The 13,895-nt window shown below is 42.5% G+C and overlaps 2 protein-coding genes across 7 annotated transcripts; one reads left to right on the forward strand and one right to left on the reverse strand.

Annotated features, from left to right (window-relative positions):
- The first annotated feature begins 396 nt into the window (after positions 1–396).
- Positions 397–8,443, forward strand: LOC125895646 (transcriptional regulator QRICH1-like). 6 transcript variants are annotated; one of them, XM_049587671.1, is made up of 12 exons: positions 397–433; positions 1,571–1,833; positions 1,938–2,012; positions 3,468–3,605; positions 3,690–4,655; positions 5,065–5,224; positions 5,319–5,473; positions 5,555–5,669; positions 5,743–5,851; positions 6,119–6,282; positions 6,369–6,459; positions 7,284–8,443. In XM_049587671.1, exons 2-12 carry the CDS (start codon positions 1,582–1,584, stop codon positions 7,465–7,467), a joined length of 2,409 nt encoding a protein of 802 aa, XP_049443628.1. In that variant the 5' UTR covers positions 397–433; positions 1,571–1,581; the 3' UTR covers positions 7,468–8,443. The 6 variants fall into 6 exon arrangements, with proteins under 6 accessions (XP_049443628.1, XP_049443618.1, XP_049443654.1 ...); XM_049587661.1 differs by lacking the exon at positions 397–433 and adding an exon at positions 440–868; XM_049587697.1 differs by lacking the exon at positions 397–433 and adding an exon at positions 440–868 and having other exon boundaries at positions 6,119–6,270.
- Positions 8,444–8,508: 65 nt separating this feature from the next.
- Positions 8,509–13,763, reverse strand: LOC125895721 (pseudouridylate synthase RPUSD4, mitochondrial-like). The gene is made up of 6 exons (XM_049587793.1): positions 13,248–13,763; positions 12,113–12,320; positions 11,917–12,010; positions 11,622–11,772; positions 11,445–11,542; positions 8,509–8,877 (listed from the first exon to the last, which is right to left on the reverse strand). The coding sequence occupies exons 1-6, from the start codon at positions 13,666–13,668 to the stop codon at positions 8,674–8,676; spliced, it is 1,176 nt and encodes a 391-aa protein (XP_049443750.1). The 5' UTR covers positions 13,669–13,763; the 3' UTR covers positions 8,509–8,673.
- Between the last annotated feature and the right edge of the window lie 132 nt (positions 13,764–13,895).

Here is a 13,895-nt window from a genome sequence, read left to right on the forward strand (position 1 = left end):
CAAAAAATAAAATAAAATAAATCAGTTAAAGACAACACAGTTTTACATTAAGTGTGAATTTTGATTCTTTTAGAGAATAATCTATATAAATAATTTTCATGCAGATTTAATATACCATCTTTACATCTATCTGACTGCATATATATATGAATGCTTATTCTCACTTTACCTGTTTTTTCTTCTGTTATTTCCCCTCTCTGCTTTTCAGTGCTAGATAATAAAGAAAAAATCGTAATAAATAATAATGCATGGCTCAAAATCTCCCAGTATTCGTGTGATTGATTTTGAATTGACCAAATTATGGTTGCAGCATCATTACAGCCTGTGTGATGCTGCACACTGAGCTGCATGCCTTGTCTAAATGTCATGTCTCAGGATGGGGACTCTTGTGAACAGGACACCGCTACAGGCCGCCTCCTGGCAGAGCAGTCTGGTGAGGAGCAGCGTTGTTTTCGGGGCCTATACTTCCGTCATGTTATATCTCTCTGCATAAACACCGTGGAGTTTTGTTGCATGTGTGGCTGTGTGGGTGTAGGTCGTAGTAACACCACTCGGAATCCAACTCGGATGCGTGAACCTGCGCTTTGCAGGAGCAGTTAAACTTGTTTTTGCACCGCAGCAGCGGCAGCAGCGTGCCTGGATCTCTCCCTGACACAAGCAGACGTCAGACCTCGCCTTCTCGCTGCAGCTGCTCTTACACTTTTATCGCAATTCAAATCACAGCATTGTTTGCGGGGTTTGCACCGCAGATACACGGGCTATGTGGCGGAGTGGACGGCATGCTGGTGGAAGCTGTTAGACGTTTATCGGCTTTTTAGTTTTAAACACCGTGCCTTGGCGGAAAGGAGAGGATTTCGTTTTATTTAAGGTAGCATGACAGGATCCAGAGCCCTCGAGCTAGCTGGCTAACGCTAGCACGGTGGTTAGCTAGCGTCATGTTGTTGCAATGAATGGACTGTTGCTTTAATGTTGAACTTGTGCTGTGAGCAAAATATGTAGCGTAATTGTATAATTTACAGTGGACATCACATTAATAGTCGGCGGTGTTAAATACAGTTAGCTAGCAAGCTAACTGCTCATATGGGCTGTGACAAAACAGTGCCAAGCTAACGTTGCTAAGCTAGCATGCTAACCGTAGCGGTAACGTAGACAATGTTATTAGACAGCACATAAAGTCAAGCTTATATATTGTGGGTGCTCTATAAACACTTAATCACAATTATCTTTTATTATATAACATTTTAGACGTAGCTGTGAGTTATATCTGTGACTGTAATGTTTAAGTTATAAGTAAAAGTTGAGGCGCAGCACTCATTGTATTACAAGCCAACATGCACTTTGTCCTGTGTGCTTCCAATATTACTCCACCGTCCTCCTATTTATCTAGCAGGGTTTTAAATGGTATTATTTAGCTAATTATGTCTGCTTGTATAATTACAATGCCCCCTCTTCATTAGAATACTCTTCATTATAGATTCCTGTGCTTTCAGTGCACTCCATTGTACATGTGAGCTGTGTTGGACTTGATTAGACTCCCAAATGTATGAAAATGTGTTCCCATCTCTCCCAGGTCAATTGAGGATGAATGAACAGGAGAGTGGGGTGGTCTCCTTTGATGAATATGTGCGACAGAAGGCCCGCACTGTGCCTCAGCACAGGATGAAGGAGTTCCTGGAGTCTCTCGCCAAGGGCCCAGAGGTGCTGCAGGAGTTCAGCCAGCAGGGAGGGGCAGCCACCACCACCACAGCCATGGTGTACCAGCAGCAGGGCGCCAACTGTGTCTACGCAGACAGCACAGAGGTGGCTGGCTCTCTCCTAGAGCTGGCCTGTCCGGTAAGGGCAGGTCTCTTTTTGTTATGGTTGTTGAATGATATTATTGATGTTCTTCACCGTGGTGCAATCTGCTGCACTTCCTATGTGTACGTGCTTTATGACAGGTACAGGTGACCTCGGCAGACATTTCACCTCACCTGTCTGTACATCAAGAGTCTGAACAGCAGCTTCAGGTGCAGGTTAGTTTATATTGCAATGTCAGTTTCTCGCACTGTGATATACTGTGTTTACATTGCACAAGACAGATGGAGCCTGCGGGGTATAGAAACGCTGTCATTACTCACTGCCAAGGGGAAAACAAATGAGAAGACAGTTTGGTATTGGGGTAGATAATTTAGATTCATTATAGCTGGAGTGAAGTAGCTTTGTTCTCTCAGCTCTGATGCTTTCACCCATTCTCTGTTGAGAAAAGGAGGTGAGGAAGGATGTACAATTCCATTTCAAAACTAAATTGTCAGATTCTTCTCATCAGCTCTTCATCTTTTCCTTTGAGAGTTTAGCTGCCATTTTACTAGTGATATGATCATATTGTTCATAGTAAGATGTTGTACTTCCATAGTAACATACAATTGTAACAATAAATCTACATTCCGATATATGTGCACTCTTTCTTAAATGCGAGCTGCCTTGCGTGTCCATTCAGTAACACATTCACTCAGTTTTTTTTATTCATTTTCTAGTGGTTATTACCCTCTCTCTTTGCTCCCTACTGGTTGTTAGGAGGTTTGGCTGTGACTACACATTAAAGAGGGATTGATGATTCACCTTCTCTCCACTGCTGCACTTATGCCTCTCACTGATTAAGTTTATGGATATGACTTAAAGGGACAGTTAACCCCCAAATCAAAAATACAAATTTTCCTCTTACCTGTAGTGCTATTTATCAGTCTAGATCATTTTTGTGTGAGTTGCTGAGTGTTGGTGATATAGGCCGTAGAGATGTCTGCCTTCTCTCCAGTTCCAGGGAACTAGATGACACTTGGTTTGTGGTGCTCAAAGTGCCAAAAAATACATGTGAAATACTCAACAGCAATGTCTCTTTCCAGAAATTGTGACATGGTTACTTGAAATAATCCACAGACCTTGTTGTGAGCAGTTTTATGCAGGAACTATTTTCTTTCTACCAAATTACATCCACAACTGTATCACTGTGCAGAAGGAAGTGTGCATGTACTGCTAGCTCACCTAGCACCATTGAACCAGCTAACATTACAGCTCAGCCAAAGAAAAACACCATAAATGTTTGCATCATCAAATTCAAGCCTCTCAGCCATGAGTAGATGCACACTTCCTTCTGCGCTGTGATTCAGTCAGGTGTATTTAGGTATAGTTTAATAGAGAGAAAATATGTCTTACATGAAGCTGCTCAAAACAAAGTCTGTGGATCATCTGGATTATTTCATCTCTCTTTCCTTAAATTATTCACTGATACACTGTGACGTGTAGACGGGTTGACCTGCTCAATATTGATAGTTTTTGTTAGTGCAGTTTTGCATTTCATCATCAGAAATGTCATAATTAAATTGGAGACAAACTCACTTTATCATCTAAAAAGTATTTCACAGTGCGTCCTTGATCAGTAAGGTAAGTCATTGCTTGTTATGACTGCTGACCGACCTCTTTCTCTGTGCCAGGTTCAGATTCAGGAACAGCAGGGCCAAACAGTTGGCCAGGTTCTTCAGGTGGCCTCGCCCTCACAGCAGGACCTGCAGGGAATCTCAACAGCCCATCTTGTACAGCAGGGAGAGCTCACAGAGGAGCAGCAGCAGCAGGTAAGGGGTTTATTTAAGCGGTCACCCGTATCGAGTGCATCCATGTGGTGCTGGTTTGTGAATGTGTCAACTGTTGTTTCACAGATTCAGGCGCAGCTGGTTGCAGCTGTAGCTGGAGGACAACAAATCCAGTTGTCGAGTGGACAACAAATCCAGTTTCAAGGAACACAGCATATTCAGCTGCCAGGCGGCCAGCAGATTCAACTTCAGGCTGGTCAACAGATTCAACTACAGGGTGGCCAACAGATTCAACTACAGGGCGGCCAGCAAATTCAACTACAGGGCGGCCAGCAAATTCAGCTACATGATGGCCAACAAATTCAGCTACAAGGTGGTCAACAGATTCAGCTACCAAGTGGTCAACAGATTCAGCTACAAGGTGGTCAACAGATTCAGCTACAAGGTGGTCAGCAGATCCAGATTCAGACCATAGAGGCCATGTCTCCTTCGCATCAACAGGACTCTCCCAGAGAGGCAGAGAGGAGGTCCGCCACTGTCTCAACTGTTCTCCAACCTGCCAAGAAGCGTAAGGTGGATGTCCCTCTATCTGTGTCGTATGCTGTTCCACAGGGCCAGCAGGTGGCCACAGTTCTAGCCATCCCTCAAGGGCAGCAGCAGAGCTACGTGTCCCTACGACCAGATCTGCTCACTGTTGACAGCGCCCAATTGTACAGCGCTACAGGAACTATCACAGGTCCCACAGGTGAGACGTGGACCATCCCTGTGTACTCTGGTCCACAGCAGCAGGGGGTAACCCACATTGCCATACCACAGGACTCATACAGCACAGTGCAAGTTACCACCACCAACGGTAAGGACAAAATGTCCCCCGGTTCCTCTTCAAGATCCGCAGATGTGCAGTCGGCCTCCGCTGGGACGCAGGAAGAAATCGTACAGACCCTGCAGTTCATGAACGGGAACATTCACATCCCTGTGGCAGTGCAGACTGTCGGAGGGACTTATAACACTACACAGTCAGTACACATATGGGACCCAAGTCAGCAGCAGAGCCAAGGAGATGAGGGACAAGAGCAACAGCTCCATCTGCAGGTTTGGGCAGACTTTTTCATAAACTGAATTTGTCCTATAGCTCAATGCATAAAATGGATAAACACATTTAAAATGTATATTGTATCTTCATGCTATGAGGTGAATGAAAAATATGGCAGACATGTATTGTTACAGTCAGGAACAATACATCAAATCTGACAATTCAATGCTGCTGATTGGTCTAACAAACACATCTTGCTGTTTTGGAACTATCAGTATTAAAATTCACTGATTTCTATTTAACTTATGTTTCTTTTACACTGGTCTTAAAAGTGAGGAATTATTGCTGCTTATTCATACAATTATTTGGCTGAATTCTCATCATGTTATTACAGAGATGTGTTTTATCCTTGCTGCTGTCTTTCCCAGAAAGCACAAACTGTGATGCTTTTGTTTTGGTCTTGCGCAGGGTCACATAGAGGCAGAGGCTCACGCTGAGCCGCCTACAGAGATTCTGGTTCCTGTTTGCCTAAAGCCAGAGGAGGGCCTGGAGGTCTGGCGCCTTTGGGTGACACGAAAAAACGCAGAGCTAAACAAGCAGGAAAAGACAAAGCTCGCACCCATAGGACGTAAGTCGGCTATTAATTATTTGAACATGTATTCATATTTGTCAAACACTGTCTATCATTACACATTACTTACTCTCTCTGTGGCTGCGTACAGGTCGCCAGCCGCTGCGTTTCCAAGAAGACTTGGTGTCCAGCGCAGTAGCCGAGCTGAACCTGGGTCTTTCCCTCATGACGCAGGAGGCACGAGGATCAGAGGAAGAGCAATTCACATCCGACGTTCTATATTATGTTTTCTTGTGTATACAAAAGGTTTGTATCCCCATGATCAAATGGTGTATCACGCCAAAATGCTGTCTACTTTTAATTTTAACACTTTTTTTTTTCTTTTAGTACCTCGCGGAAAATGGACGTGTGGATGATATCTTCTCTGATCCATATTACACACGTTTTTGTGGATGTTTACACAAAATCCTGGATGGTTGGAAGCCCAGTGTCCATCCTTTAGGTAAGAGAGACTCAAGATTTGCATTTCTATTTGTTGTATAGAAAGAATTCCTCATTGTTTGTTTTCATCTCAGGTTATGTCATTCCAAGTCATGTGACAGAGGAGATGCTGTGGGAGTGCAAACAGCTCGGTGCACATTCACCATCCACGTTGCTCACAACTCTAATGTATTTCAACACTAAGTAAGTAACCGCCTCTCAGTACTGGATGTCCCGAATCTGTTCTCTTTAACACACAAAGATTATGTTTGGTGTGTTTAGGAAATTTGAGTCTAAAAAAGAACGCAATTTTGAAATGGAAATTGTGAAGGTACCCTCTAAGTATACTTTAAGAGATCCTTACTTTCCTCAGACTTAAATTCAAATTCAGTTACTGGCACAAACAAAGACATGCATTTAAGATGTAATTACTGCGTATGGTTAAAAAAAATATATATTTCTTTGTCACAGGCATTTCCACCTGATGACACCAGAACAGCACATGAAAGTAGCTTTCTCCAAAGTCCTGAGGCACACGAGGAAGAACCCCGCCAATGCCAAGGACAAAGCAACCAGTATCCGCCTTCTCAAAGGACAAGGTCCTCACAGCGCAGCACAGAAAGGTGCTCAATACAGTAAGCGTTACGGTGAAGTCTTTCTATGAGTCACAGCCTTTGACAGTAGATGTTACTGACCTGTTGCTTTGTGACGTCTGTTTTAGGAAATGATGACATGTACGAAGAGCAGATCGAGGATCCTGAGAATCCTCTTCGCTGCCCCATTAAACTTTACGACTTTTATCTCTTCAAATGGTGAGTGACTCTTGATCCCATGAATACTGTGTGACTGAATACTTTGGTATTTTTAAACCTGGACCCTATTGTCCCATGTTTTTGTGTCTAAATGACTAATGGAGACAATTTTTAGAGCGAGAAAGGGTGCAATGTAATCCCTACAGGCTATTGTGGCTTGTCAATGTATGTCCATTAAAAGTTCTTGTATTTGCCACTGACAGGCTCAGATTGTTATTGTAAGTGTCTAAAAACACTATGGAAAAGACCCTACAGAGAAATTAAACATTTTTCCTCACCTTTCAGTGGTCTGTTACTGTGACCAAGTCGCACTCAAGGAGAAGTCTTGTTTTAAAATCTCATGACATGTGACTTGTTGGAGGAAAAACAACAGGGGAAATTTAGGTAAGAGTTGGAGAGAGGACTGCAGGGAAGAGTTTGTTGTGTGTAGTACAGAAAGTGTTGCTCAGTGTTTTCAGTGTCATGGCTGAATATTTCCCTGATTTTGACAATGTTGAAAAGTCCATGAGATTTCAAAACAAGACTTCTCCTGGTTACACACACGGACAAACAGACTGGATCAGGAAAAGGTGAGAAAAAGCTTTTCATTTTTCTGTAGGCTCTTTCCTAAAATGTTGTTAGATACTTATAAATACAATCTGAGCCTGTCAGTGGCCGCAACGGTCTCTCTCAGTAGTGGACCAGTTTTAGACATTGTTGTCTCCATTAGTCACTTAAATACAAAAACATGGCAAAATAGGGTCGAGGTTGAAAATACCAAAGTCTCCCTCCAAGTGCATGTATATATATACCTCGAAAATACTTACTCCTCTTTTCTTTTCCAGTCCTCAGAGTGTTAAGGGACGTAATGATGCATACTACATGACTCCAGAGCCTGTCGTCGCACCAAACAGTCCGATGTGGTACTCCTCTCAGCCCCTCACAAGCCAGCAAGTGGAGCACGTGCTGGCCCGTATCCTCGTGGTCCGAGAGATCCAGGATATCATCAGCCGTCATGAGCTGAACTGAGCGGGACTGGTCGGACTCATGGGAACTTTTTCTCCAGTCACTGATTGTTGACTATGCAGTATCCATCCTGACTCTATAAACCTCAGTGACCATCATCTCAAATCAAATGGAACAATCATCATTTCTCCCTGAGGAGTACATCATCAAAGCAAAGATTTTTTTTTTCCTCTTACATTTTGTTTTCAGCTGATGGGTTGGACTGTTCTTTCTCTTGACTACCTTTGTAAGCCATTGCCTCTGTAACCTTTAAACTGGCATGTAAGGGAGGCTTTAGTCTCACCACTGCTGGACTGTGATCGACCTCCTGCCCTCTGAGCTCAGCAGAGGTGGTACATCTTCCTGTAAAAGTATCAGTATGATATGAGGATATTTAACCATTCACTACTTAACCTCACAGACTGTTTACCACATCTTCAAAGTCCCACTATGATACATGACATCTTAATGGACAATGACAGGGACCACTGCTCACAACTCTTTTTGTATACTGACTGTATTTTGGATCACGTATTGTTACATTCAAAGCTGAAGAACTTGTGCCTGTTTTCAAAAACGACGTCATAATTTATGCTTGTGGATTATTGGAGTTGAACCTCAGATATATTCACAAGGTCAAAGTGCTATATAATGTAGTCATTCAGGAGATTGGAAATATTTTTTCTCAGGTCAAAGCTAGTGATTTAAACACCCATTGAGGACTTTTGCCAACATATTCCTGTATTTATGTACAGTAGGTGATTAAACAGGACATGCAGATGGGAACACCTTTGTTTAGCTAACACAGTATCAGTCCTTGTATCAAAAGTCATGACAAGCAATTCAAGAACAGAGTATTCAGTGCTGTGTTGTCTGTGGAAATGCAACTGACATTTGAAATGAGGATTAGTTGTGCGCCTTCTTAAAAATGCGTCCGTAGCCTAGCGGTGCCTCCTCTGAGATGACATGTACATACATTGACAAAAACAGTGATGATACAGTCCTGCTTCATTTGTTTATTACTAAAAATGAGTTGTATAGCACTGTACAGTCATTTTCCTTTTGATAATTCTACATAACCTCACAGTAACCAAGCTTGAGCTCCCATTTAACTTTTAACGGGACACATAATATACTTTGTGATGCAGTCTGAATCCGTCACAGCTGATTCCAACGACATTTCAACGTCACTTGGATTGCAAAGAATTCAACAAAAAAGGAACGATGTGGTTATTTATCGTCCTCCTTATCAGGCAGTGTTAAATTCAGTCGATGCAATGCTTGTGAGAAGTATTTAGGCAAGGGACACGACACGCTGATGTTGGCTTGTTTGGCTCCTAGAAGCGTCAGCTGTCGAGCGTGCACGTGAAGAGGAAGATGGCGGATCTTGCTCTGTTCCAGTCCGAGCTTTCCCAGCACACGTTCTGGTAATTTCTGTGCAGCGAAAAGAACAAATGCGTGAATTATTATAGAAGATACAGATTCTTAGTGACAGACACTGAGCTCTTGCAGACATGTCGGTCCTCCTATCCATGTTTGTATATATTTAATAATATTACCAAGTGCAAGCACCAGAAATTCAACTTCCACACTTGACATGTTGGTGAATTAAAGCACGATCCAGCAAATTAAAAAGGCACTGTTTGGATGCCAACAGGGTAAGTTTGAGGATCAGTAAGACCATAAAAGTTACTAGTTTTCTAAAGTCCACAACCTTTAAGATACGCTGGATTTGACTAAAAAACAATGTATGGACTCATACAGAGGTAAGTAATCCCTCTCAATCATCACTTATGACCCACTAGAAGTGTGCGGTGAAACTCTGCCCTCTGTATTTTCTGTGTTAGAGGCGTTTATGGGTGCTCAGGTGAGGTTGGGACTTTAGGAAAAGGTAGTGACCGGGTACCAGACCGTAAGCAGCAGGCATCCAAGAGACACAGCACCAGAAAACATAGCGAGGCTAAATGCCAGAAGAGAGTGAATCTGGGGTTGGCTTTCACTTTCACTTGTGAGTATATTAAACAGTCACTGACTATCCTGACTTTTAAGGCAGGACAAGTAGGATTATCCTAAAAATAAAATATAGAATCATACAAAAATGATCTCTCAATCATCACCTATGACAGAGAAATTGCCCACAGCTTGTTTTTTTCCCCGATTTTGTTGTGTTAAAGGACGTTTCAACTTTTAGGCAGTGGTGTGTAGCCCTCAGGCAGCATGCAGGGTGTGCCACATCATCAGCACGCATTAATAGAGCTGGGCCAGCTTTGAATGCTGTGTTTACAAACTGCAACTGACAATTCCTACTTATTCTGCCTTCAAAGTGGTACAATAAGACCTAATCAAAATATTTGCTAAATGGGAGGGTGATGACATTGCAGGATGGCGGCTGGCTCGTCCTCAGCCCACAGTTTGACAGTTCACATTTCAGTTCATTAGTGAGATACGAAGGCCATATCTGTGACATATTTCACTGTAACCTCTTGATCTGAAGTCTAACCATAGACTTTAAAACTGAGGCTGACGTAGTCACCATGACATCACCCACTAGTTTGTAGACTACCGTTTTGAGCTATTGCCATCTTGGTTATTGTGAGCCAGAAGCTACAATATTTGGACGAGAGGGTGGCTCTGACTAAGAGGACACTGCGGTGGTAGGGACTTGTCGATCGCAAGGCAACAACGCCTTACAGTACACCCTGTTTAATCGTCTCTTTTACTCTAAATAAAACCATGACTTTCAAAATGAACATAATGTGGTATTGAAGAAGACTCAAAACTAGCAACTGAGACTATGAACTCGTTAGGAAAATGTTGACATGTTGAGGTAATAAATCAAATTAGAAGCAGGGTCACTTTCTCATAGACTTGAATACAATCTGATGTTTATTGCAACCAGTGGAGTCGCCCCCTGCTGGCCATTATAAATGCAGGTTTAGTAAGCGTAGAGTGGCCTTGGGATGATGTTCCTCTGAAGGCCGATGCAGAAGTTAGCGTCACACTGGTTCCCTCATGAGAAAGCCTGTGGGGCTTGTTCCACTGGATTTTGGATTATTGATAATTAGCTCCATGGCAAACAAACATCTATGATACTTAGATGTTTTGTTCAGCAAGATCATCTTCACAAATGAATTCACGATGATCATAATTACTGAAGCCTAAATGCAATTGCCAGAGGTAAAATGCTAATGCCAGGCTATAAATGAACTACACTACAGTCGCATGACCTAAAGTCACCACTATGACAAGGCTGTTAAGCCGTGTTCGGCACGGCTTGTGATGTAGTTTCCTTTAGCCACTTGTTAGCAACTGCCTTCTTTAAGACACATAAAAGCTTCAAAATTCACGAGTGGGGTGTTTACCTAGGTATTTTACGTTGTACGACAAAATGTGAAAGTCTCTGTGTGAACCACAGACCTTATTTCAGGAGTCTAACCAAAAACACATTCAAAAAACCCACTGACTTTGACACAAGGAAACTGAGTGGTTAATTGCTAACTCATTCCCAAAGTTTTAGGACTCATTCCGGGGGCACTGTACTGGCTTTACTTTTCAGACCCAGGGTCTAACTCCTTGGGTGTAGCAACAACTAAAACCACACGGGCTACTTCTCATATTCAGTTTCTGCCGCCAAAGGCAAAAGAGAGAATGAATACGGCACATGAACACAGGGCTGTCAGCAGCTAATTAAGTAATGTCTTATCTGACTAATCTTGGTTGCGACTGCCCCATCTCACCTGTAGAATAAGTGTGTCTTACACAACTCAAGGTGATGGAACCATCATGCACATCTAACTGGGATATTTTCACAGGCATATACTTTGAAAAGGAATATCTGCAGCTTGATGCCACAGTATGCAGAGTACAGCTTTGTCAAAAAGCAGCTGATAATATACCACTCCTGCTTAAGTATCATTTGGAAGTGGTATGCAGCCAATATTCTACTGGCATTTGCCACTTGTTAACACACTCTCCTGTGATACACTGTAAAGATATTATACCTGAGGTGCCAGTTTGCTCCAGTGGGAATATTTGTGGTCACCAAGAATGGGGCATGTCAGAGCGAGTGCCATGTGAACTCTCATCTGGTGCTTCACTCCTGTCGACACAAGGAATCAGACATGTAGAAAAATGCGTCTTCGATAGAAACGTAACCAACTGAACAGTCGTCTTCTTACCAGGAAAAGGCTGGAGCTCCACGAGGCTGCAACCACTGCTGCTGTCCAACACTCTGTACTTGGTCACTGCAGCGTGGGCTTGCCGATGGGCGCGGACTTTGGTCACACCGTCGCCTGCATCATTCATTCTGTAAAGAGGACTTAGACCCATCTGAGATTTAAAAAAAATAAAGTTAATATGAACAGGTCTACAATAACGTCAAAAGTATTTAGTGTATAACATGAAACATGGAAAAGAAAGCATCTCTAACAACAACTAATTATAAGAGCATCAAAACCACAGAAGAAGAGACACCTTGTAGTGTGGCTTAGAACCTGTGACCTCTCTCTCTATGATGGGGATGTCAATCACTCCTTCAGATGGAACAGGCACACCGACTGTGATAACCCTGAGGAGAAACAGTGCACACATCAACAACTGAACAACATGTTAACTGCAGCATGAGGTGCGGCAGTATGGACGCCTCTACTATCCCCTCGCCGTATCTTACCAGTACTTTCTCTGCACTTGGTTATTTCTTTGAAGGTTGAGGATGTGCTCCACTACTTCTTCCCTCCTGGCCAGCAGGAGAGCTCCTGTCGTTTCCTTCTCCAGCTTCAGACAGGGGAGCAGCTGAGAGTCAGACTTGATCTTCAGCCCATCCATCATTTGGGCGAGAACAGGAAGCACAGAGGAGATGGACGTGACCCTGGAGTCATCTGAGAGCCACAGCAATAGAAACAAATGTGCATGTAATAAGGTCCAGATACTCCAACTTCAGCATGATTTGAGATTTCTGACTCTAGTTTGTAGTTAACATCTATTCCAGTGCTGATACTGCAGTATACAATGTGTGTAATCACCACCACAGGAAGAGAACCCAACCATAAATCAGCCAATTAATATTAATGGCCAAAGTCTTCTTACTATCTGTATGAGCACATACAGTATGTTATCAGATAAACAAATAAAATTGGGTCTTCAACCTAAGATGTTTTTCATAATCAATAATAATCTTTTGGTCTACAAAATGTCAGAAAATGGTTGAATAAAACGTCCGTCACAACTCCCCAAAGAGCTGAAATTTTTTATTAGACTGACAGAATGTTAATCTGCAACAATTTTAATAATCATTTGATCCCTTATACGTAATATTTGCTGGTTCTAGTTTATCAAATGTGTGGCTTTGCTTTCTTCTGTGTTGTATTTCATTTAAAGTTGAATGTCTGACTTGTAGACTTGGCAAATAGGACATCTGAATATATGGTGGGTCTCTTATGATGGGTATTCTTCTTTCTTCCTTAAATTTAATCAACTGAATTAAAAAGATAATTGACAGCATAATTGATCACAAAAATAATCAGCAGTTGGGTAAGTCCAAAATAACAGAGATGCTAGAAATGATGACATATATGAAACTGCAACCAAAGTATTAGTTGCACTTTATTTGAATGGGAAAACAGATAATTGGGTATTTTTTTCTTTCAATCATCTAATTGATTAATCAACTACTCGTTTCAGCTCTAAAGAAATAATTGTAAATGCATGATCTTATTTTTCTTACCAAATACCATAAAACAAGCTGTGTTTTACTGAACTCAAAACTAAATCAGTGTAAACATCAGTAATGTTAGCTGTTGGTTTACCTCTGACAGGGACACCATAGGGTTTGTTGATGACAACCACGTCTTTGTCCTGGTACAGCAGGTTTCTGTGCAGGTGTTTGGCCAGCACGTTGGGATGAACATTTTGGAGCTGCAGACTGAACCGTTTCAGCTCCATCACCCTCTTCTGCTGCCCGGACAGCTGAGGCTCCTCCGTCTGAGGCTTCGTCTTCTCCTGCTGAACCTTCCGGGCCAGGTCGATCGCCCTCAGGCGGGGTTTCTCTCTCGTGTCGGAACCTGGATCAGAGCTTGGAGCCTGTTTAGCGGCGGTGGTGTTGCTCCGGCTGAGGGACGGAGCTGCCTCCAGACACCGGCGCCAGTTTTTCCGCGGTCTGACCAGAGAAGAGACGGTGTTCAGGCCGGACCTCCAGTTACTACAGGCTATTCTTCCACAGCTGTTCATTGTGGCGTTTAATTTTATCTTAACAGTTTATATTAGCTTGAAGTTACAAACATAAACTCCAGAGGACACATGTTCTCCGTTTCCGGCTTTCGACTTCCGGGTCGCACCTTTCAGAATAAATGCGCACAAGCTTTATTTCCCACACAATTTAAAAAGCAAGACCAATAATTTAGTAATTTTAGTAGTGATTTTAGTGAAACTTACACTCGTCCAGTTAAATAAGTGTC

The sequence above is a fragment of the Epinephelus fuscoguttatus genome, linkage group LG1 (assembly GCF_011397635.1).
Source record: "Epinephelus fuscoguttatus linkage group LG1, E.fuscoguttatus.final_Chr_v1".
Taxonomy (NCBI): domain Eukaryota; kingdom Metazoa; phylum Chordata; class Actinopteri; order Perciformes; family Serranidae; genus Epinephelus; species Epinephelus fuscoguttatus.